Raw genomic sequence first — 26,104 nt, forward strand, 5'->3', positions numbered from 1 at the left:
CTGCTAACTAACTATCTACTTTTAGCAACGCTAGTATTTACACACTAGCGTTGCTAGGAATTTGCTTGCAAAAAAACGGAATAGTCTGCCAGAAGTTAAATAAAATTCAATTTTTACTTACTCTGCCGATTGTCCGTAGGATTGGTCCTTATGCAGGAGGGAAATTGAGAAAAAACATCTAATAGAACATATAGTAAACAGACTTTCCAAATGTGGCTCTGTTGTAGACCCAATTCCTCTACACTTACATCACTTACAATGTGTGCCATACATGCACAAAAAAAGCAAGGACTTGTGGGGGACTGTTATTTTGACATGAGGTAAGCAGAGAGGATTTGACCTAGCTGAGGAGTTGCTGCATGCATCTACAACAGATCCACGTTTGGAAATTCTGTTTAATTATATGTTAAATTACATGTTTTTTTCCCCTCAAATTCACCCATGCGTAAGGACCAAGCCTACGGACAATCGACATTTGAAATGGAAATGTATTGAACTTCTGGCTTCTGGTGGACTATTCAGTTTTTTTGCAAGCCACTTCCCAGCAACGCTAGTGACGTGTAAATACTGGAGTTGCTAACTAACCACATCTCTCCCTCCCATTTTTCCCATTCAGATTTGATCGCATGGGCTCTGGGGGGCCCCTGTTCATAGATATTACCTGGCATCCGGCCGGGGACCCAGGTTCGGACAAGGAGACCTCCTCTATGATGATTGCCAGCACAGCGGTCAACTACTGTGGCCTGGAGAGCATCCTGCACCTGACCTGCTGCAACCAGACCAAAGAAACGATCACTGGGTACCTGAGCAAAGCCAAACACCTTGGCCTGAAGAACATCATGGCTCTAAGAGGAGGTAGGGCCACATCGAGTAGGGTGACGTTGCACATAGGCACAGATCTAAGGGCAGTTTTCATATTTTCCTCTTAACGGTTAAGATTAGAATTTGGGTAGGGTCAGCTGATCCTAGATCTTAGGGACAACCCTGCTCTTCTACCCAGAGCATGGTTAGTCTATTGTAGGAGTGTTTGTGTGTGCGCTTTGGTATTGTATTCCAATAGCCTGAGGGTCTGCCTGATATTTTTTAAAGGGAAGTGAATTCCTGTGCAAAAATGTTTGTTCATATTGCTGCTTGTGGCCATGTCATATCGCTCACAATTACAGCCTCCTGCATCGCTCTCACTGCAATTTTTTGGTTCACATTGTGGCTTGTGGTAAAATCATATCGCTGAGTCTCAGTTTAACCCTTATTTATCCAGATTTTTCTCATTGAGAAGAAGCGTTTTTCAAGAGGGACATGGAAACTACACTACCCGTCAAAAGTTTTAGAACAAACCCTTGAATGAGTGGGTTTCTTTATTTTTACTATTTTCTACATTGTAGAATAATAGTGAAGATATCAAAATGATGAAATAACACATATGGAATCATCTAGTAACCAAAAAAGTGTTACACAAATGAAAATATATTTGAGATTCTTCAAATAGCCACCCTTTGCCTTGATGACAGCTTTGCACACTCTTGGCATTCTCTCAACCAGATTCACCTGGAATTCTTTTCCAACAGTCTTGAAGGAGTTCGCACATATGCTGAGCACTTGTTGTCTGCTTTTCCTTCGTTCTGCGTTCCGACTCATCCCAAACCATCTCAAATGATAGGCCCACTAAGCCCAAACCAGATGGGATGGCGTATCGCTGCAGAATGCTGTGGTAGCCATGCTGGTTAAGTGTGCCTTGAAGTCTCACAAAGACACGGCGGTTGGAACCAAAAATCTCCAATTTGGACTCATCAGACCAAAGGACAAATTTCCACCAGTCTAGTGTCCATTGCTCGTGTTTCTTGGCCCAAGCAAGTCTCTTCTTATTATTGGTGTCCTTTAGTAGTGGTTTCTTTGCAGAAATTCGACCATGAAGTCTCCTCAGAACAGTTGATGTTGAGATGTGTATGTTACTTGAACTCTGAAGCATTTATTTGGGCTGCAATTTCTGAGGCTGGTAACTAATGAACTTATCCTCTGCAGCAGAGGTAACTCTGGGTCTTCCTCTCCTATAGCGGTCCTCATGGGCGCCAGTTTCATCATCGCGCTTGATGGTTTTTGCGACTGCACTTGAAGAAACTTTCAGTATTTCAAATTTTCCACATCGACTGACATGTCTTAAAGTAATGATGGACTGTCATTTCTCATTGCTTATTTGAGCTGTTCTCGCCATAATATGAACTTGTTCTTTATCTTCTCTATGCCCCCCCACCTTTTCACAACACAACTGATTGACTGAAACGCATTAAGAAGGAAAGAAATTCCACAAATTAACTTTTAAGAAGGCAAGAGTGTGCAAAGCTGTCATCAAGGCAAAGGGTGTCTACTTTGAAGGATCTCAAATATAAAATATATTTTGATTTGCTTGGTTACTACATGATTCCATATGTGTTATTTCATCGTTTTGATGTCTTCACTATTATTCTACAATGTAGAAAATAGTAAAAATAAATGAAAACCCTTGAATGAGTAGGTGTAATAAAACTTTTGACCGGTAGTGTATACTGAGCAAAAATATTAACGCAACATGTAAAGTGTTCGTCCCATGTTTCATGAGGTGAAATAAAAGATCCCAGAAATGTTCCATATGCACAAAAAGCTTATTTTGCTCAAACGTTTTTGCACAAATTAGTTTAAGTCCCTGTGAGTTAGCGTTTCTCATTTTCCAAGATAATCTATCCACCTGATAGGTTTGGCATATTTTAAGAAGCTGATTAAACAACATGGTCATTACACAGGTGCACCTTGTGCTGGGGACAAAAAGGCCCCTCTACAATGTACAGTTTTGCCACGTCTCAAGTTTTTAGGGAGTGTGCAATTGGCAAGCTGACTGCAGAAAGCTGATGAAACTGGGTTTGCACAACCAAATAATTTCTATACAATCTCAGAGAAGCTCGTCGTCCTCACCAATGGTCTTGACCTGACTGCAGTTCAGCATCGTAACTGACTTCTGTGGGCAAATGCTCACCTTCGATGGCCACTGGCACGCTGGAGAAGTGTGCTCTTCACGGATGAATCCCGGTTTCAACTGTACGGGGCAGATGGCAGACAGCGTGTATCGCGTTGTGTGGGTGAGCGGTTTTCTGAAGTCACCGCTGTGAACAGAGTGCCCCATGGTGGCGGTGGGGTTATGGTATGGGTAGGCATAAGCTACGGACACAATTGATTTTGTCGATGGCAATTTGAATGCACAGGGATACCATGATGATGAATGATATTTAGCAGATTAAATTGCGGGTGTAGCGAAATGCTGGTGTTCCTAGCTCCAACAGTGCAGTAGTATCTAACAATTCACAACAACGCACATCTAAAGTGGCATTGACTGAAATAGAGTAGAATACAGTATATACATATGAGATGAGTAAAGCAGTTTGTAAACATTATTAAAGTGGCCATTGTTTCCATGTCTATGTATATAAGGCAGCAGCCTCTAAGGTGCAGGGTTGAGTAGCCGGGTGGTAGCCGGTAGTGATGGCTGTTTAAGAGTCTGATGGCCTTGAGATAGAAGCTGTTTTTCAGTCTCTGCCCCAGCTTTGATTCACCTCTACTGACCTCGCATTCTGGATAATGTTTGGCCTTCCTGTGATATCGGGTGCTGTAGGTGTCCTGGAGGGCAGGCAGTGTGCCCCCAATGATGTGTTAGGCAGACTGTACCACCCTCTGGAGAGCCTTGTTGAGCCTTCTTCACCACACTGTCTGTGTGGGTGGACCATTTCAGATTGTCAGTGATGTGTACGCTGAGGAACCTTGTCCCCTGCGGTCCCGTCGGTGTGAATAGCGGTGTGCTCCCTCTACTGTTTCCTGAAGTCCACGATCAGCTTGTTCGTTTTGTTGACGTTGAGGGAGAGGTTATTTTCCTTTCACCTCTCCGCTAGGGCCCTCACCTCCTCCCCTGTAGGCTGTCTCGTCATCGTTGGTTTTCAATTCTGCTACTGTTGCGTCATCTGCAAACTTGAAGATTGAGTTGGAGACATGCGTGGCCACGCAGTCATGGGTGAACAGGGAGTACAGGAGGGGGATGAGCACGCCCATGTATTGAGGATCAGCAAAGTGGAGGTGTTGTTTCCTACCTTCACCACCTGGGGGCAGCCCGTCAGATTTAGGACCCAGTTGCACAGGGCGGGGTTCATACCCAGGGCCCTGAGCTTTATGATGAACTTGGAGGATACTATGGTTTTGAATGTTGAGCTATAGTCAATGAACAGCATTCTGACGTCGGTATTCCTCTTGTCCAGATGAGATAGGGCAGTGCGATAGCGATTCCATCGTCTGCGGATCTTTTGGGGCGGTAAGCAAATTGAAGTGGGTCTAGGGTATCAGGTAAGGTAGAGGTGATATGATCCTTAACTAACTTCTCAAAGCACTTCATGATGACAGAAATGGGTGCTACAGGGTGATGATCATTTAGTTAACTTTGCTTTCTTTGGTACAGGAACAATGATGGACATCTAAAATGTAAATGTAAATCTTGAAGCAAGTGGGGACAGACAGCAGACTGGTATAGGGAGAGATTGAATATGTCCATTAACACTCAAGCTAGCTGGTCTGCGCATGCTCTGGGGACACCGCTAGGGATGCCGTCTGGGCTGGCAGCCTTGCGAAGGTTAACATGCTTAAATGTCTTACTCACGTCGGCCACGGAGAATGAGAGCCCACCGTCCTTGGTAGCAGCCGCGTCGGTGGCACTGTTATCCTCGAAGTGGGCGAAGAAGGTGTTTAGCTTGTCTGGGAGCAGGATGTTGGTGTCCGCGACGTGGCTGGTTTTCCCTTTCAGTTTTGCGCGAATGCTGCCATCTATCCACCGTGTCTGGTTTGGGTAGGTTTTAATAGACACTCTGGGAGCAACATCCCCTATACAGTTCCTTATGAACTCAGTCACTGTGTCCGTGTAAATGTCAATATTATTCTCTGAGGCTACCCGGAACATATCCCAGTCCGCGTGATCAAAATAATTTTAAAGCATTGATTCCAATTGGTTAGACCAGCGTTGAATAGACCTTAGCACGGGTACTTCCTGTTTTGAGTTTCTGTCTATAGGAAGGGAGGAGCAAAATAGTCGTGATCTGATTTACCGAAGGGAGGGCGGGGGAGGGCCTTGTAGGCATCTCTAGGGTTTTTCCTAAGCGAGTACTACAGTCCATGTGTTTGATAGAACTTCGGTAGTGTTTTCCTCAAATTTGTTTTGTTAAAATCCCCAGCTACAATAAATAAATATGTGGTTTGCATAAAGTCCAGTGTAGTTCTTTGAGGGCCATCGGGAGTATCGGATTAAGGGGGAATATACACAGCTTTAACTAACCAAAGATAAGTCTCTTGGGAGGAAATGCAGTCGGAATTTGATTGTGAGGTATTCTAGGTCGGGTGAGCAAAAGGACTTGTGTGTCTGTATGTTATCACAATCACACTATGAGTGGTTAATCATGAAACATACATCCCCGCCCTTCTTCTTCCCGGAGAGTTCTTTATTCCTGTCTGTGCGATGAACTGAGAACCTAGCTGGCTGTTACGGTCCCTGAAGTCTCTCCTGAAGGAGATCCTTGCCCTGAGCTCGTCTACTTTATTGTCCAGAGACTGAACATTAGCGAGTAATATACTCGGAAGAGGTGGATGGTGTGCCCGCCTCCTGAGTGGGACTAGAAGTCCACTCCGAATACTACTTCTCCGCTGGCGGCGTCTTGGAGCGCCTCTGGGAAAAGTTAAATTACCCAGGAGGGTATGAACAAAAGATCCAATTCAGCAAAGTTGTATTCCTGGTCGTAATACTGGTGAGTTACCGCCGCTCTGATATCCAAACGTTATTTCTGGCTGTATGTAATAACACAAACGTTCTGGGCTAATAATGTAAGAAATAACACACAAAAAACGAAATACTGCGAAGTTGCTTACGAGCTAGAAGCAGAGCTGCCATGTCTGTCAGCGCCAACTTACCATAGCTATACCATAACGAGGCAAATGGTGGTCACACCAGATGGACTGGTTTTCTGATCCAAAACATTAACTTTTTTATTTTAAGGTATCTTTGACCAACAGATGCATATCTGTATTCCCAGTCATGTGAAATCATAGAGTAAGGCCTAATGAATTTATTTCAATTGACTGATTTCACTGAACTGTAACTTAGTAAAATCTTTGAAATTGTTGCATCTTACATTTTATATTTTTAAATGTCTTATTGTGACAAATTCCCTTTGAACACCATGTTTTCCTGATCTCTTCATAGATCCTGTAGGGGCTGACTGGGAAGAGGAAGAAGGGGGCTTCAACTACGCCACAGACCTGGTCAAACACATCCGCTGCGAGTTTGATGACTACTTTGACATCTGTGTGGCTGGTATGATTGATGTAAAATTACTTATTTAAAAAAAAGATATTTTTACAAAGCTTCAGCATATTGTCATTTTATAGTAATGATATCCTTTTATCAGGTTATTTGTGGAGGACTTTAAAGTAGGCTGTTGTACCTACTTATACGATGTGAGCATTTTATCTCCCGTAAAGCCATTTAGTCCTTCAAGTTGTTGGTAAAATGTGACCTGTACACACACACTGCACATTAAAACAAATTTATTGTGGCAGGCTACCCTACTGGCCACCCGGAGGCAGAGAGCTACGACGAGGACCTGAGACACCTGAAGGAGAAAGTGGACGCTGGGGCAGACTTCATCATCACCCAGCTCTTCTTCCGGACCGACACCTTCCTCAAGTTTGTCAGAGATTGCAGGGCCATAGGGATCACCTGCCCCATCCTACCGGGCATCTTCCCTATCCAGGTACTAAGGCCGGGACGATACCATTATCGGGATACTCGTTAGTATTGCGGCAAGGAAACAAAACTCGAGGCCGATTTGACTTCTTTAGGAGAACAGCCTTCATGTTGGAAACAAACATCATTATGTTGTTATCCAGAGTCACATGTATTTATTTTCCAAGCTGTAGCACTTTTTACATTTTTTTTTACATAGAGCAGGTTTTTAAAGGACCGAATAGTTTTCATTTTTGCCATGGAAAAATATTGCATTACTGGTATCGTCTCAGCCCTACCAGGTAGTTTGGGACATAGGCCTAAACTGGGCCATGGACTTGTGTGTGTGGGGTGGTGTGGTCAAAGACTACATTTGTCAAAGGTTGAAAGGGAGGGGTTGCGTACTTTGTAACGCTTTCTTGGAATGGCATGTTCTAGGATGGGATGATAGCGAGCAATGTTGTAACAAATGACCAAGTATGTTCCGTGCAAAAACAAAACAAGACATTATTCATCGGACAAGGGGACATTTTCCTATAAGGGGAAATGTTTGGAGTGTCCAGTGGGCGGGGTTTGCTTAATTTTAACAGGCAAGCTCAACCAAGCACAGCTAAAGTATTTGAAATTATTTTCTAAAGTATTTGTATGTTTTGTTTTGTGTTTTATAATTCCTCCTTTCCTCCAGGGCTACCAATCTCTAAAGCAGCTGGTGAAGTTGTCCAAGCTGGAGGTGCCTGAGGAGATCATGCAGGTCATCGAGCCAATCAAGGACAATGACGCAGCCATCCGCAACTACGGCATTGAGCAGACGGTGGGCATGTGCCGCGTGCTCCTGGAGAGCGGCAATGTGTTGGGCCTCCACTTCTACACGCTGAACCGCGAGGTGGCCACCATGGAGGTTCTGCGGCAGCTGGGCCTCTGGATCGAGGACCCCAGGTTGGTTGTCTAAGCCCGGACCACCTACCACACCATACCTGGGTCCAAATAGGATTGTTTTTTTCTTTCAAACACTTCAGGTTGTTTGCTTGATTTAGCTGACAGAGTATTTGAAGAATAATGAAATGTAAAGTTACTACCGTAATCCTGGTTCTCAGACAATATGAGTGAGATGTATCACATATGGGGATTCGTTTAGGATCACCTACTTGAATGAGGTGAGACCCTCACCTTTCTTAAAGGACGACTGCACTTCCTGATTTGGCCTCATTTTAAAAATTTGCTTCATTCATTTTCTCATTAAATGCTTTCAATATTTGTATATAAAATTCTACAATTTGTAATTGATTTGAGGTTTTTAAGTCAATTTGGAGGAATTTTTATATATTGTCCCATGTACATTGTGGAATTTACCGATGGTCCCTAACTAGCCCCATAGGGATTCCAAAGTTGACCCAAATTTACCACTGACATTGCGTTTGGGTCACGTGCACCTGTACTCCAAATTGATGATTACTACCAGCTGTGGGCATGTGGGCAGGATTGAAACAAACCCAACCTTCATTTTCTTTGTAATGCTTGTCATAAAACTCTGTTTTTGACGAGACAGACTTTATGACAAGAATTATCCTATTTACACTCTAGTCAATTTTGACAGTATAATCAAATGTTTCTGACTCACCAACGCGACCATAAGCTGTTTTCTAAATGTGAAGTTGGTTTTTAGGGGCAGTTGCTCTTTAAAAGGAGCCACTCCCGCCCTCTGCTTATTCTCAAGCATGCTTCTCTTCCTCACGCCCTTGTGAGCAGGGGAATGCAGTGATACATCTTACTCATATTATCAGAGGACCAGGTTACGCAAGTAACCTTAAGCTCTCTTTCAAATACTAATTTCGATGTATCACATATGGGGATATGGCCAACTCCCATATCGCAAAAAACTTGCTGTCCGAAGCCAGGGTAGGCCCAACATCACCAACCCTCAGAGGTCCCGTTACTGAGTGTAGGCACCAAGAAGGTGCAGAAACAACCCATTGGGAAGAACCTCATAACAAAGAGAGGTGAAGCCCAGTATGTGGCTTTTAAAATCTCACCTGCTGACAGGTGTATAAAATCAAAACATTGGCAGTAGAATGGCCTTACTGAAGAGCTCAGTGATTTTCAACGTAGCACCGTCATAGGATGCCACCTTTCCAACAAGTCAGTTGATAAAATTTCTGCCCTGCTAGAGCTACCCCGGTCAACTGTAAGTGCTGTTATTGTGAAGTGGAAACGTCAAGGAGCAACAGCGGCTCAGCCGTGAAGTGGTAGCCAACACAAGCTCATAGAACGGGACCGCTGAGTGCTGAAGCGCGTAGCGGGTAAAAAGTGAAACACTCACTACCGAGTTCCAAACTGCCTCTGGAAGCAACGTCAGCACAAGAACTGTTCATCGGGAGCTTCATGAATTGTGTTTCCATGGCCGAGCAGCCGCACACAAGCCTAAGATCACCATGCGCAATGCCAAGCGTCGGCTGGAGTTGTGTAAAGCTAGCCCACATTGTTCTCTGGAGCAGTGGAAACGCGTTCTCTGGAGTGATGAATCACACTTCACCATCTGGCAGTCCGATGGAAGAATCTGGGTTTGGCGGATGCCAGTAGACGCTACCTGCCCCAATGCATAGTGCCACCTGTACATTTTGGTGGAGGAGGAACAATGGTCTGGGGCTGTTTTTCATGGTTTGGGCTAGGCCCCTTAGTTCCAGTGAAGGGAAATCTTAACGCTACAGAATACAATGACAATCTAGACGAACAGTTGTTTCAGCATGACAATGGCCCTGTGCACGAGGTGAGGTCCGTACAGAAATGGTTTGTCGAGATAGGTGTGGAAGAACTTCACTGGCCTGCACATAGCCCTGACCTCAACTCTATCGAACATCTTTGGGATGAATTGGAATGCCAACTGCGAACCAGGCTTAATCGCCCAAAATCAGTGCCCGACCTCATTAATGCTCTTGCGGCTGAATAGAAGCAAGTCCCTGCAGCAATGTTCCAACATCTAGTGGAAAGCCTTCCCAGAAGAGTGGAGGCTGTTATAGCAGCAAAGGGGGAACCAACTCCATATTAATTTCCATGATTTTGAATGAGATGTTCGACAAGCAAGTGTCCACATACTTTTGGTCATGTAGTGTATGTCCCAAAAACAGTGCCCAAGAGGTAAACACTAGGAAAGGGCACTTCCAGGCCAATCCAAAGGCTACCACCCTAGCATTATAAAAACATATAATAGTCCCCCTGAACCGTCAGGATATAGTCAAAGAGAAAACGGGGGTCCCCACCAACTTCTGAAGGGAGGTTGCCTAATGAGCAAAGAGCATGACACACTTGCCCAAGTCGATGTGCACTGTGTGTACTGGACAACGCCCTTCAGGGGAAAAGCTATAGGCTCCAAGGTGCGACAATGGAAAAAAAGGTGACCTGAGCCAATGATTGGGTTACCCTCGTAAAACTGACCATCCTACCGATCCTCGACTTCGGCGATGTCATTTACAAAATAGCCTCCAACACTCTACTCAACAAATTGGATGCAGTCTATCACTGCGACCTGTACGCTCTCGTTGGCTGGCCCTCGCTTCATACTCGCCGACAAACCCACTGGCTCCAGGACATCTACAAGTCTCTGCTAGGTAAAGCCCTGCCTTACCTCAGCTCACTGGTCACCATAGCAGCACATGCTCCAGCAGGTATATTTCGCTGGTCACCCCCAAAGCCTATTCCTCCTTTGGCCTCTTTCCTTCCAGTTCTCTGCTGCCAATGACTTGAACGAACTGCAAAAATCACTGAAGCTGGAGACTCATATCTCCCTCACTAGCTTTAAGCACCAGCTGTCAGAGCAGCTCACAGATCACTGCACCTGTATGTAGCCCATCTGTAAATAGCCCATCCAACTACCTCATCCCCATACAGTATTTATTTATTTATTTATCTTGCTCCTTTGCACCCCAGTATCTCTACTTGTACATTCATCTTCTGCACATCTACCATTCCAGTGTTTAATTGCTATATTGTAATTACACTGCTCAAAAAAATAAAGGGAACACTTAAACAACACAATGTAACTCCAAGTCAATCACACTTCTGTGAAATCAAACTGTCCACTTAGGAAGCAACACTGATTGACAATACATTTCACATGCTGTTGTGCAAATGGAATAGACAACAGGTGGAAATTATAGGCAATTAGCAAGACACCCCCAATAAAGGAGTGGTTCTGCAGGTGGTGACCACAGACCACTTCTCAGTTCCTATGCTTCCTGGCTGATGCTTTGGTCACTTTTGAATGCTGGCGGTGCTTTCACTCTAGTGGTAGCATGAGACGGCGTCTACAACCCACACAAGTGGCTCAGGTAGTGCAGCTCATCCAGGATGGCACATCAATGCGAGCTGTGGCAAGGTTTGCTGTGTCTGTCAGCGTAGTGTCCAGAGCATGGAGGCGCTACCAGGAGACAGGCCAGTACATCAGGAGACGTGGAGGAGGCCGTAGGAGGGCAACAACCCAGCAGCAGGACCGCTACCTTCGCCTTTGTGCAAGGAGGAGCACTGCCAGAGCCCTGCAAAATGACCTCCAGCAGGCCACAAATGTGCATGTGTCTGCTCAAACGGTCAGAAACAGACTCCATGAGGGTGGTATGAGGGCCCGACGTCCACAGGTGGGGGTTGTGCTTACAGCCCAACACCGTGCAGGACGTTTGGCATTTGCCAGAGAACACCAAGATTGGCAAATTCCCCACTGGCGCCCTGTGCTCTTCACAGATGAAAGCAGGTTCACACTGAGCACATGTGACAGAGTCTGGAGACGCCATGGAGAACGTTCTGCTGCCTGCAACATCCTCGAGCATGACAGGTTTGGCGGTGGGCCAGTCATGGTGTGGGGTGGCATTTCTTTGGGGGGTCGCACAGCCCTCCATGTGCTCGCCAGAGGTAGCCTGACTGCCATTAGGTACCAAGATGAGATCCTCAGACCCCTTGTGAGACCATATGCTGGTGCGGTTGGCCCTGGGTTCCTCCTAATGCAAGACAATGCTAGACCTCACGTGACTGGAGTGTGTCAGCAGTTCCTGCAAGAGGAAGGCATTGATGCTATGGACTGGCCCGCCCGTTCCCCAGACCTGAATCCAATTGAGCACATCTGGGACATCATGTCTCGCTCCATCCACCAACGCCACGTTGCACCACAGACTGTCCAGGAGTTGGCGGATGCTTTAGTCCAGGTCTGGGAGGAGATCCCTCAGGAGACCATTCGCCACCTCATCAGGAGCATGCCCAGGCGTTGTAGGGAGGTCATACAGGCACGTGGAGGCCACACACACTACTGAGCCTCATTTTGACTTGTTTTAAGGACATTACATCAAAGTTGGATCAGCATGTAGTGTGGTTTTCCACTTTAATTTTGAGTGCGACTCCAAATCCAGACCTCCATGGGTTGATAAATTAGATTTCCATTGATTATTTTTGTGTGATTTTGTTGTCAGCACATTCAACTATGTAAAGAAAAAAGTATTTAATAAGATTATTTCATTCATTCAGATCTAGGATGTGTTATTTTAGTGTTTCTTTTATTTTTTTGAGTAGTGTACTTCGCCACCATGGCCTATTTATTTGCCTTACCTCCCTCATCCTACCTCATTTGCACACACTGTATATAGACTTTTTCTACTGTATTATTGATTGTATGTTTGTTTATTCCAGGTGTAACTCTGTGTTGTTGTATGTGTCGAACTGCTTTGCTTTATCTTGGCCAGGTTGCAGTTGTAAATGAGAACTTGTTCTCAACTACCCTACCTGGTTAAATAAAGGTGAAATAAATAAAATAAAAGGTCATTAACCCTTCACTCGTTGGAATTGGCCTATATGGATAGGGCTAAATTGAAATGTTTCTTATTGTAACGAGTGTCGTACGGCGTAGACCAAGGCGCAGCGGGTTGAGTGCTCATCTTAACTTTTATTAAACACTGAACAAAACAAAAACAAGAAAACGAACGAACGCACAGTATTGCAGGCTACACACAGCTATGCAAAAACAACTTCCCACAAACGACAGGTGAAAAAGGGCTACCTAAGTATGACTCCCAATCAGCAACAACGATGTACAGCTGTTCCTGATTGAGAGCCATACCAGGCCAACACAAAGAAATATACAACATAGAAAAACCATAGAAATACAAAACCTCAAAACCCCGACAACACAAAACAAACACACCCCTGCCACGCCCTGACCAAACTACAATGACAAATAACCCCTTATACTGGTCAGGACGTGACACTTACTGAAATATAGAATGCATGACCATGGTAGCAATTACAAGGGAACAGTTTGGAGATTATGGGAAATTATTAGACAAAAGATGAGGACACAACAGTTCTTCATCTGCATTGCTTGCTGTTTGGGGTTATTGGCTAGGTTTCTGTATAGCTCTGACATCTGCTGATGTAAAAAGGGCTTTATAAATACATTTTATTGATTCACCTGACACGACTGAATCTAAACATTACACTGTTGATTTTGTGTATTTTACATTTACTGTACCTTTTTCCGCATTTGTTGCTAACAAAATCTGTCGTACACGTCAATCCAGAGCATCCCAAACATGCTCAATGGGTGACATGTTTGAGTATGTAGGCCATAGAAGAACTGGGACATTTTCAGCTTTCAGGAATTGTATACAGATCATTGTGTTATGGGGCCGTGCATTATCATGCTGAAACATGAGGTGATGGTGGCAGATGAATGGCACGACAATAGGCCTCTGGATGTTGTCACAGTATCTCTGTGCATTCAAATTGCCATCGATTTAACCTGTTGGGGGTAGGGGGCAGTATTTGCACGGCCGGATAAAAAACGTACCCGATTTAATCTGGTTATTACTACTGCCCAGAAACTAGAATATGCATATAATTATTGGCTTTGGATAGAAAACACCCTAAAGTTTCTAAAACGGTTTGAATGGTGTCTGTGAGTATAACAGAACTCATATGGCAGGCAAAAACCTGAGAAGATTCCTTACAGGAAGTGACCTGTCTGACAAGTTCTTGTTCTTCTTGGCTCTCTTTAATGAAAACTGAGGATCTTTGCTGTAGCGTGACACTTCCTACGGCTCCCATAGGCTCTCAGAAGGCTGGAAAAAGCTGAATGATGTAATTCCAGCCACTGGCTGAAAAACATTAGCGCTTTTGGTAAGTGCTCTATCAGAGGACAATGGGACTGAGGCGCGTGCACGAGTCGACCCCATGTTTTTATTTTCTCTCTCTTTGAACCTAAACACGCTTTCCTGGTCGGAATATTATCGCTTTTTTACGAGAAAAATGGCATAGAAATTGATTTTAAACAGCGGTTGACATGCTTCGAAGTACGGTAATGGAATATTTAGAGTTTTTTTGTCACGAAATGCGTCGTGCGCGTCACCCTTCTTTACCATTCGGATAGTGTCTTGAACGCACGAACAAAACAGAGGATATTTGAACATAACTATGGATTATTTTGAACCAAACCAACATTTGTTATTGAAGTAGAAGTCCTGGGAGTGCATTCTGACGAAGAACAGCAAAGGTAATAACATTTTTCTTATAGTAAATCTGACTTTGGTGAGGGCTAAACTTGGCGGGTGTCTAAATAGCTAGCCCTGTGAGGCCGGGCTATCTACTTAGAATATTGCAAAATGTGCTTTCACCGAAAAGCTATTTTAAAATCGGACATAGCGAGTGCATAGAGTAGTTCTGTATCTATAATTCTTAAAATAATTGTTATGTTTTTTGTGAACGTTTATCGTGAGTAATTTAGTAAATTCACCGGAAGTTTGCGCGGGGTATGCTAGTTCTGAACGTCACATGCTAATGTAAAAAGCAGTTTTTTGATATAAATATGAACTTGATTGAACAAAACATGCATGTATTGTATAACATTATGTCCTAGGGTTGTCATCTGATGAAGATCATCAAAGGTTAGTGCTGCATTTAGCTGTGGTTTGGGTTTATGTGACATTATATGCTAGCTTGAAAAATGGGTGTCTGATTATTTCTGGCTGGGTACTCTGCTGACATAATCTAATATTTTGCTTTCGTTGTAAAGCCTTTTTGAAATCGGACAGTGTGGTTAGATTAACGAGAGTCTTGTCTTTAAAATGGTGTAAAATAGTCATATGTTTGAGAAATTGAAGTAATAGCATTTGTAAGGTATTTGAATAACGCGCCACAGGATTCAACTGGCTGTTGAGTAGGTGGGACGATTTTGTCCCGCCGACCCTAGAGAGGTTAAAATGCAATTGTGTTCGTTAGCCGTAGCTTATGCCTGCCCATACCATAATCCCATCACCAGCATGGGGCACTCTGTTCACAACATTGACATCAGCAAACCGCTCACCCACACGACGTTATACATGCTGTCTGCCATCTGCCTGGTACAGTTGAAACCGGGATTAATCCGTGAAGAGCACACTTCTCCAGCGTGCCAGTGGCCATCGAAGGTGAGCATTTGCCCACTGAAGTCGGTTACAACGCCGTGCTGCAGTCAGGACAAGACCCTGGTGAGGACAATGAGCATGCAGATGAGCTTTCCTGAGACTGTTTCTGACAGTTTGTGCAGAAATTCTTTGGATGTGCAAACCTACAGTTTCATCAGCTGTCTGGTCTCAGACGATCACGGACATCTGTGCTCCATTTTTTCATGTGAGCACAGTCACTAAAGTGAGCTGCTGCAAAGAGATTAGGGTTTTGTCTCAACGCAGCCCTGCCTTACCACTGTGGTCAAAACAATGCTACTCCTTCCCCTATCAAACGTTAAACTCGAAGAGCGAGGGTAGGGCAGAGAGCCGTCGGCCCTGCACACTATGCTCCTCATTCACCAGGGCTGCGCCCTATCTTGGCCAACCCTTCTCACCTCCATTAGGAAGGTTGGAGGGGTGGATCCTTGCTGCAGCGTAAGACAGCTTTACTACAGGTTTTGCCTGGTTCAATGGCCTAGCCTGAGTCTTGGCAGGCTGCTGCGTCACTGGGGACCTCAGTCCCCCAAGGCCAGCTTGTTGCCCCCTCCCAACTGTGATGCTGGGGCGAGATGCAGGAACCAGCGGCCGGCCACGGGGCCCTGGTCTGCGGTGCAAGCAAAAGTTGAAGGCTTTGCCTTATTTCTTGTGCATGTCACACTTCTGCTGCATGGCGGCGACAGTGGGCCCAAACAACTCATTGGGTGACACTGGGGCTTCCAAGATGTAGTATAAGCTCAGCCAAAGCGCCATTCCCCCCACACCCGCTAGGCTCATGGTACGACCACAGCCTTGGGAGGCACAGAGGTTCAGGTCTGTAATTCCTCCATATTGTGCATATCCAGGCTAGGGGTACACCTGGTAAGAATCTTTGGGACGGGAGTCTCTTCCCATTGTATAGGTCCCTTGACGGGCCCTGAGCCCCTGTAGGAGACGGCCACTCGATGCAGAGTCTGGCCGCAGCCCGCTTGCAGACATGAAGGATCCCAAACTCCACTAGAGGAGAGGCAGCTCCACTGCTCTCGGGGCCGTGAGGCCTGCATGCTTGAGAAGGTGGGAGAACGGGGTTGTCAGTCCGCACCTCCTGAGCAATCTTGTGGATATCCGTGAGATTATTCTCATCCTCTTCCTTGTTGTCCCCTAACTTGCTACATCATCAGACAGTGACGGGAGGGAGTCAAGGCTATCCTTGACCTCTCCCTAACTGGGCTCGGTTGCAGAGAGCCTACTCTCAGGTGTCGCTGTTTGCTTGGAGGCAAGAGTGGCTATCGAAATCGAAGCACGCTTAAAGCCTCTTGGGGATGTCCCTTACCAAAGCAATTGATGCATAGAGGGGGGGAATCTTTCACTGCAATCATGGACCTACAGGCACATGAACGTGGGGGTTTGAGTGCTAGTCTCGTCCCTGGACGGGGTAGCAGTGGACATTGTGAGGAATGAGGCTTGCTAAAGGGACCAAGCAGCGTCTGTTATAGGAACAAAGTGTAAACGGCGTACGAAGCTAGCTAGTTAGAAGCTTTGCGACTAACAGGGTCTGAAGACCTTTCGCACGGCAGCGATATCCTTCATGGTTCACTTGTGAGCAGTTAAGCAGGAAAACAGGTATCCAGTCGATATGAGGAAAGCTAGAGTAGTATTGCTCTTCGTGAGGCAGAGAAGCGAGAATAACCAGAGGGCAGAGAGTGGCTCCTTTTCACCTCATTCACCACTATACCGGTCTGTCTCCAACAGATACTTTTGATATTATTTGTGATACATCGAAACAAGTATTTGAAAGAGAACCAAATGGGTATACTGTGTAAGGTTTAATTGTCTATTGCGCAATATTCAGATTCAATTTGATTGGTACATGCACACTCTGTCCTGGAACGCTTAATAAAGCCAAACAAACCACTTCACATGAAATTTAACTGCCTATGTATTTGAATGGAATCGCTGCTGTCGCACCCTTTTCTACTAGTACTGATTCCTTCTGGTTGTCTTCTTGGGTTGCCAGGCGTCCACTCCCCTGGGCGGTGAGTGCTCACCCCAAACGCAAAGTGGAGGACGTGCGGCCCATCTTCTGGGCCTCCAGACCCAAGAGCTACATATACAGAACACAGGACTGGGACGACTTCCCCAACGGACGATGGTGAACAAGCCACACACTGGACAAAAGCTCTAGAGAAATCACCTTGCATCTTGGCTAGTTTGTGGTTAGACATGGTTACATTTCCAATGTTTTTGTAGCTGTCATTGGTCTAATAGTTAAGGGAATGCATGATATACAGTACGTTTGTTTTCTCAACCTATTCTGTGACTTTTCCATGTGAATAATTACTGTATAATCCGTGAAAAGGCAATGTTCCCAGGACTTCATCTTGGCTCTGTGTTATTTCAGGGGCAACTCGTCATCTCCAGCCTTTGGCGAACTCAACGATTACTACCTGTTCTACCTGAAGAGTAAGTCGTCAAAGGACGCCCTGCTGAAGATGTGGGGCGAGGAGCTGACCAGTGAGCAGAGTGTCTACGAGGTTTTCACCAGCTACATCAAGGCGCAGCCCAACTGCGCCGGACACAAGGTGACACCTGGCCCTAGACACTTTAGACTGAAATGTTTCAGTCAGCTTTCTTCCGTTTGGAGCCTCATGAATTCGACCCACGTGGCCATTATGACTACCACTTAAAACAAAAGCCTAAACCCTTGATTTCTGCTTTGCTCAACTGACATCAATGATTGGCTGTTATCTCCTAGGTGATGTGTCTGCCATGGAACGACGAGCCACTGGCTCCGGAGACCAACTTAATGATGGACAAGCTCGACAAGGTGAACCGCCGGGGGGTCCTCACCATCAACTCCCAGCCCACCATCAATGGCATGCCCTCTGACGACCCCATCGTGGGCTGGGGCCCACCGGGGGGCTACGTCTTCCAGAAGGTGAAGTTAGGCCTCCGTGGTTTGGTTTTGGGGATTACCAATTATAAGATTATATAACATGATAAAGGCTCATACATACTTTATAACAAGTTATAAATCATCATACTGTACCTGCAGGCTTAAAGTAAAGTTTTACCAAAATAATTCTAGAAAGAAGGTAGGCATACTAAAGGGAGGGGGAGATTTAAACATGTCACGTTCGTCGTAAAGATGGGACCAAGGCGCAGCGGGAATGTGTATGCTCATCTTCTTTATTTAGAAGAAAACCAAAATAAACACTTAAACAAAAACAACGACGAGAAACAGTCCTGTAAGGCACACAGCTACACATGGAACAACTACCCACAAAAACCCGTAGAAAAACACCCCTACTAAATAGGACCTTCAATTAGAGGCAACGAGGAACAGCTGCCTCCAATTGAAGGTCAACCCAATAAACTAAACATAGAAATAGAAAAGCTAGAACGAACATAGAAATATACTAACATAGAACATTAACCAAAAACCCCGAAACACAAAACAAACACCCCCTGCCACGTCCTGACCAAACTACAATAACAAATAACCCCTTTACTGGTCAGGACGTGACACGTGACAGTACCCCCCCCCCCCCCCAAAGGTGCAGACCCCGGATGCACCTCAAACAAAAAAACACAAAAATAAACCCCAAAACAAAAATAATCCCAAACTAAAAGGAGGGAAGGGAGGGTGGCCACCGTCACCGACAGTTCTTGTGCTACACCCCCCCTCCCCAATCCTCCTACTATGGAGGTGGCTCAGGCTCCGGCCTTAGTCCCCAACCTAACCTGTCCACCCCAGCTGAAGGCTCAGGGCTAAGGCGCATTGCTGGAGACCTCGGGCTGATGCGCGTCGCTGGAGACCTCGGGCTGATGCGCGTCGCTGGAGACCTCGGGCTGATGCGCGTCGCTGGAGACCTCGGGCTGATGCGCGTCGCTGGAGACCTCGGGCTGATGCACGTCGCTGGAGACCTCGGGCTGATGCACGTCGCTGGAGACCTCGGGCTGATGCGCGTCGCTGGAGACCTCGGACTGGAGGGCGACTCTGGCTGCGCCGGTTCCGGACTGGAGGGCGACTCTGGCTGCGCCGGTTCCGGACAGGAGGGCGACTCTGGCTGCGCCGGTTCCGGACAGGAGGGCGACTCTGGCTGCGCCGGTTCCGGACAGGAGGGCGACTCTGGCTGTGCCGGTTCCGGACTGTGGGCCGACTCTGCAGGCTCCGGACTGTAGGACATCGCCGGAAGCACTAGACGGGGAACCGTCGCCGGAAGCACTAGACGGGGAACCGTCACCGGAAGCTCTGGACGGGGAACTGTCGTCGGAAGCTCTAGACGGGGTACTGTCGTCGGAAGCTCTAGACGGGGACTGCGCACTGAAGGCCTGATGCGTGGGGCTGGCTTTGGAGGCGCCAGACTATTTACACGCACCACAGGGCTAGTGCGAGGAGCAGGAGCAGGACGTACTGGACTGGGCTGACACACTGGAGGCCTGGTGCGTGGGGCTGGTACTGGAGGTAACAGACTGGAGACACGCACCCCAAGGCTAGAGCGAGGAGCGGGAACAGGATGTACTGAACTGGGCTGATATACTGGAGGCCTGGTGCGTGGTGCTGGCTTTGGAGGCACCAGACTGGAGACATGCACCTCAAAGCTAGTGCGAGGAGCAGGAACTGGATACACCGGGCCATGAACAAGCACTGGAGGTCTGGAGCGCACAGCCTGCACAACCCGTCCTGGCTGGGTGGTAACAGTAGCCCTGCACGAGCGGAGTGCTGGCACAGGGCGAACTGTGCTGTGCAGAGGCCTGATGGCTGCCGTGCGTAGAGCAGGCGCAGAGTAGCCTGGGCCTAGGAGACGCACTGGTGGCCAGATGTGCTGCGCAGGCATACTCCTACCTGGCTGGATGCCCACTCTAGCACGGCACTTGTGAGGGGCTGGGATCGCTCGCACCGGACTGTGCGTGCGCATGGGCGAGATCGTGCGCACTTCCGCATAGACTGGCGCTCTCATGATCCACTGCTCCCCATAATAAGCACGGGGAGTTGGCTTAGGTCTATTACCTGACCTAGCCACTCTTCCCGTGTGCCCCCCCCCAAAAAAATTATTGGGGCTGCCTCTCACACTTGCCAATCTGCGCGTATAATGCCTCGTAATGACGCCGCTCCGCCTTGGCTGCCTCCAGCTCCTCCTTAGGTCGCCGGAACTCCCCAGCCTGGTGCCAAGGTCCTGTCCCGTCCAAAATTTCCTCCCATGTCCATGACTCCAAATCCCTCTGCTGCTCCTTCCTCCGCTGCTCGGTCCATTGGTGGTGGGTAGTTCTGTCACGTTCGTCGTAAAGATGGGACCAAGGCGCAGCGGGAATGTGTATGCTCATCTTCTTTATTTAGAAGAAAACCAAAATAAACACTTAAACAAAAACAACGACGAGAAACAGTCCTGTAAGGCACACAGCTACACATGGAACAACTACCCCAAAAAAAACATAGAAAAACACCCCTACTAAATAGGACGTTCAATTAGAGGCAATGAGGAACAGCTGCCTCCAATTGAAGGTCAACCCAATAAACTAAACATAGAAATAGAAAAACTAGAACGAACATAGAACTATACTAACATAGAACATTAACCAAAAAAAACGAAACACATAAAACAAACACCCCCTGCCACATGCTGACCAAACTACAATAATAAATAACCCCTTTACTGGTCAGGACGTGACAAAACATTTGAATTTATAACACAATTTAAACACCCATTAAGTCATTCAAATGATCAAGTATTAATATAAGGTAAAATAACTGTTTAAAAAATGAAGGCTGTCCCCTTTTCTTTCTTGTCATGATGCTGAGAGTAGGGTGATTCACAATCTTTCCTAGAAATGAGGAAGAGTGAATAAATTAAAGGTTTCTCAAACTTAGTAACAGTTTTTGTATTACACGCATACTCATCATGTAATGACATGAACCTAATGCTTTGCGACATTTGCAAATTCAACAGGCCTATCTGGAATTTTTCACCTCCAGTGAAAACGTCACCGTTCTCCTCAAAGTGCTGAAGAAGTACGAACCTCGCGTCAACTACCATATTGTCAATGTTCATGTAAGTTCATCTACATATATTAGCCTACATTTACACCTATTTTGTGAATTGAATGGATTGTTGGATTGATCTACTGGTTGATTGTTTCCATTTACAGGGTCAGAATACGACGAACGCCCATGACATGCAACCCAATGCTGTGACGTGGGGCATCTTCCCCGGCAGGGAGATTGTCCAGCCCACGGTGGTGGATCCAGTCAGCTTCATGTACTGGAAGGTAAGGTCAAATGTCATCTCATTAACCTACTGGCCCCTTCCAGGAACATTACGCCCTATGCACTTGTGTAGAAATGAGAGGACTGGATAGGTGTAAACAATTAGGTGAAACCATCTATCAGAAGGAATGATGGAGTGTGCTAGGGGTTGATTCTGGTTCTGGAACGTTCCCTTGACTCGGATGAGTTTGTGAAATGCTTGTCATTGGTTCTCTATGAACATTTTCTGAGATTTTAGTTGAGTATGGAATTTTTAACCCTCTACATCGTCTCTTTGAGCTGGAGCGTTTGGAAAGTCCCATGGCACAAAAACCTCTCATGAAGCCTTTTAAAGTAATCCTTTTCCAAGTCATTATTTGGTGTGGAATTGATAAAGCTTTCTGAAAGTTTTATCAGAGCTGTAAAGCTAAATCGATGTCGAAACACTTGAAATTCCCACCTTTCTGAAATGCGTAGAGTGAATTGTTTTCACCTTCTTTTAATAGGACGAGGCCTTTGCCCTGTGGATTGAGCAGTGGGCCAAGCTGTATGAGGACGAGTCGCCATCACGCATGATCATCAAGTACATCCACGACAACTACTTCCTAGTCAACCTCGTGGACAATGACTTCCCATTGGACAACTGCCTGTGGCAGGTCATCGACAACATGTTTGAGCTGCTTGACAACCCCCCAGAGGAGCAACCCACGGAGCAACCTGCAGAACAGCCTGCCGAGGAGTCACCTGTGGAAGATCAACCCACAAAGTAACTGTGGCGACAGCCACTGACTGACTTTTTAACTTTTTCTCCCCGGTCCTGCTATCGAGAACTTTTCACTAAAAACGAACACCACAAAGTACTTAACTGGAGTATTATACTATACAGTATATATACACTGAACAAAAATATAAACGCTACATGCAACAATTTAATTGATTTTACTGCTACAGTTCATGAGGAAATCAGTCAATTGAAATAAATTAATTAGGCCCTAATATAAAAATAATATATATATATATATACACTGCTCAAAAAAATGAAGGGAACACTTAAACAACACAATGTAACTCCAAGTCAATCACACTTCTGTGAAATCAAACTGTCCACTTAGGAAGCAACACTGATTGACAATAAATGTCACATGCTGTTGTGCAAATGGAATAGACAGCAGGTGTAAATTATAGGCAATTAGCAAGACACCCCCAATAAAGGAGTGGTTCTGCAGGTGGGGACCACAGACCATTTCTCAGTTCCTATGCTTCCTGGCTGATGTTTTGGTCACTTTTGAATGCTGGCGGTGCTTTCACTCTAGTGGTAGCATGAGACTGCGTCTACAACCCACACAAGTGGCTCAGGTAGTGCAGCTCATCCAGGATGGCACATCAATGCGAGCTGTGGCAAGAAGGTTTGCTGTGTCTGTCAGCGTAGTGTCCAGAGCATGGAGGCGCTACCAGGAGACAGGCCAGTACATCAGGAGACGTGGAGGAGGCCGTAGGAGGGCAACAACCCAGCAGCAGGACCGCTACCTCTGCCTTTGTGCAAGGAGGAACACTGCCAGAGCCCTGCAAAATGACCTCCAGCAGGCCACAAATGTGCATGTGTCTGCTCAAACGGTCAGAAACAGACTCCATGAGGGTGGTATGAGGGCCCGACGTCCACAGGTGGGGGTTGTGCTTACAGCCCAACACCGTGCAGGACGTTTGGCATTTGCCAGAGAACACCAAGATTGGCAAATTCGCCACTGGCGCCCTGTGCTCTTCACAGATGAAAGCAGGTTCACACTGAGCACATGTGACAGACGTGACAGAGTCTGGAGACGCCGTGGAGAACGTTCTGCTGCCTGCAACATCCTCCAGCATGACCGGTTTGGCGGTGGGTCAGTCATGGTGTGGGGTGGCATTTTTTGGGGGGGCCGCACAGCCCTCCATGTGCTCGCCAGAGGTAGCCTGACTGCCATTAGGTACCGAGATGAGATCCTCAGACCCCTTGTGAGACCATATGCTGGTGCGGTTGGCCCTGGGTTCCTCCTTATGCAAGACAATGCTAGACCTCATGTGGCTGGAGTGTGTCAGCAGTTCCTGCAAGAGGAAGGCATTGATGCTATGGACTGGCCCGCCCGTTCCCCAGACCTGAATCCAATTGATCACATCTGGAACATCATGTCTCGCTCCATCCACATTTACATTACATTTACATTTAAGTCATTTAGCAGACGCTCTTATCCAGAGCGACTTACAAATTGGTGCATTCACCTATAATATCCAGTAGAACAAACACTTTACAATAGTGCATCTAAATCCTTTAAAGGGGGGGGGGGTTAGAAGGATTACTTTATCCTATCCCAGGTATTCCTTAAAGAGGTGGGGTTTCAGGTGTCTCCGGAAGGTGGTGATTGACTCCGCTGTCCTGGCATCGTGAGGGAGATTGTTCCACCATTGGGGTGCCAGAGCGGCGAACAGTTTTGACTGGGCTGAGCGGGAACTGTGCTTCCTCAGAGGTAGGGAGGCGAGCAGGCCAGAGGTGGATGAACGCAGTGCCCTTGTTTGGGTGTAGGGCCTGATCAGAGCCTGAAGGTACGGAGGTGCCGTTCCCCTCACAGCTCCGTAGGCAAGCACCATGGTCTTGTAGCGGATGCGAGCTTCAACTGGAAGCCAGTGGAGAGAGCGGAAGAGCGGGGTGACGTGAGAGAACTTGGGAAGGTTGAACACCAGACGGGCTGCGGCGTTCTGGATGAGTTGTAGGGGTTTGATGGCACAGGCAGGGAGCCCAGCCAACAGCGAGTTGCAGTAATCCAGACGGGAGATGACAAGTGCCTGGATTAGGACCTGCGCCGCTTCCTGTGTGAGGCAGGGTCGTACTCTGCGAATGTTGTAGAGCATGAACCTACAGGATCGGGTCACCGCCTTGATGTTAGTGGAGAACGACAGGGTGTTGTCCAGGATCACGCCAAGGTTCTTAGCACTCTGGGAGGAGGACACAAGGGAGTTGTCAACCGTGATGGCGAGATCATGGAACGGGCAGTCCTTCCCCGGGAGGAAGAGCAGCTCCGTCTTGCCGAGGTTCAGCTTGAGGTGGTGATCCGTCATCCACACTGATATGTCTGCCAGACATGCAGAGATGCGATTCGCCACCTGGTTGTCAGAAGGGGGAAAGGAGAAGATTAATTGTGTGTCGTCTGCATAGCAATGATAGGAGAGACCGTGTGAGGATATGACAGAGCCAAGTGACTTGGTGTATAGCGAGAATAGGAGAGGGCCTAGAACAGAGCCCTGGGGGACACCAGTGGTGAGAGCACGTGGTGCGGAGACAGCTTCTCGCCACGCCACCTGGTAGGAGCGACCTGTCAGGTAGGACGCAATCCAAGCGTGGGCCGCGCCGGAGATGCCCAGCTCGGAGAGGGTGGAGAGGAGGATCTGATGGTTCACAGTAACAAAGGCAGCAGATAGGTCTAGAAGGATGAGAGCAGAGGAGAGAGAGTTAGCTTTAGCAGTGCGGAGAGCCTCCGTGACACAGAGAAGAGCAGTCTCAGTTGAATGCCCAGTCTTGAAACCTGACTGATTAGGATCAAGAAGGTCGTTCTGAGAGAGATAGCAGGAGAGCTGGCCAAGGACGGCACGTTCAAGAGTTTTGGAGAGAAAAGAAAGAAGGGATACTGGTCTGTAGTTGTTGACATCGGAGGGATCGAGTGTAGGTTTTTTCAGAAGGGGTGCAACTCTCGCTCTCTTGAAGACGGAAGGGACGTAGCCAGCGGTCAAGGATGAGTTGATGAGCGAGGTGAGGTAGGGGAGAAGGTCTCCGGAAATGGTCTGGAGAAGAGAGGAGGGGATAGGGTCAAGTGGGCAGGTTGTTGGGCGGCCGGCCGTCACAAGACGCGAGATTTCATCTGGAGAGAGAGGGGAGAAAGAGGTCAAAGCACAGGGTAGGGCAGTGTGAGCAGGACCAGCGGTGTCGCTTGACTTAGCAAACGAGGATCGGATGTCGTCAACCTTCTTTTCAAAATGGTTGACGAAGTCATCCGCAGTGAGGGAGGAGGGGGGGAGGGGGAGGAGGATTCAGGAGGGAGGAGAAGGTAGCAAAAAGCTTCCTAGGGTTAGAGGCAGATGCTTGGAATTTAGAGTGGTAGAAAGTGGCTTTAGCAGCAGAGACAGAAGAGGAAAATGTAGAGAGGAGGGAGTGAAAGGATGCGAGGTCCGCAGGGAGGCGAGTTTTCCTCCATTTCCGCTCGGCTGCCCGGAGCCCTGTTCTGTGAGCTCGCAGTGAGTCGTCGAGCCACGGAGCATGAGGGGAGGACCGAGCCGGCCTGGAGGATAGGGGACAGAGAAAATCAAAGGATGCAGAGAGGGAGGAGAGGAGGGTTGAGGAGGCAAAATCAGGAGATAGGTTGGAGAAGGTTTGAGCAGAGGGAAGAGATGATAGGATGGAAGAGGAGAGAGTAGCAGGAGAGAGAGAGCGAAGGTTGGGACGGCGCAATACCATCCGAGTAGGGGCAGAGTGAGAAGTTTTTGATGAGAGCGAGAGGGAAAAGGATACAAGGTAGTGGTCGGAGACTTGGAGAGGAGTTGCAATGAGATTAGTGGAAGAACAGCATCTAGTAAAGATGAGGTCAAGCGTATTGCCTGCCTTGTGAGTAGGGGGGGAAGGTGAGAGGG

The 26,104-nt window shown here is 47.0% G+C and overlaps 1 protein-coding gene across 2 annotated transcripts in view; it reads left to right on the plus strand.

Moving 5' to 3' along the window:
* Window positions 1-22,471, plus strand: part of LOC115168944 (methylenetetrahydrofolate reductase) — a 38,017-nt gene extending 15,546 nt beyond the window's left edge. For both annotated transcript variants that reach the window (XM_029724480.1, XM_029724479.1), the window contains exons 3-12: window positions 617-855; window positions 6,257-6,367; window positions 6,613-6,806; window positions 7,464-7,714; window positions 17,225-17,359; window positions 17,609-17,789; window positions 17,963-18,145; window positions 21,159-21,260; window positions 21,358-21,477; window positions 21,961-22,471. In XM_029724480.1, coding sequence (XP_029580340.1) covers window positions 617-855; window positions 6,257-6,367; window positions 6,613-6,806; window positions 7,464-7,714; window positions 17,225-17,359; window positions 17,609-17,789; window positions 17,963-18,145; window positions 21,159-21,260; window positions 21,358-21,477; window positions 21,961-22,224 — 1,780 coding nt within the window. In that variant the 3' untranslated portion in view covers window positions 22,225-22,471. The remainder of the gene's footprint in view (window positions 1-616; window positions 856-6,256; window positions 6,368-6,612; window positions 6,807-7,463; window positions 7,715-17,224; window positions 17,360-17,608; window positions 17,790-17,962; window positions 18,146-21,158; window positions 21,261-21,357; window positions 21,478-21,960) is intronic.
* Window positions 22,472-26,104: the final 3,633 nt, after the last annotated feature.

Source organism: Salmo trutta, chromosome 30 (genome assembly GCF_901001165.1).
Source record: "Salmo trutta chromosome 30, fSalTru1.1, whole genome shotgun sequence".
Classification (NCBI taxonomy): Eukaryota; Metazoa; Chordata; class Actinopteri; order Salmoniformes; family Salmonidae; genus Salmo; species Salmo trutta.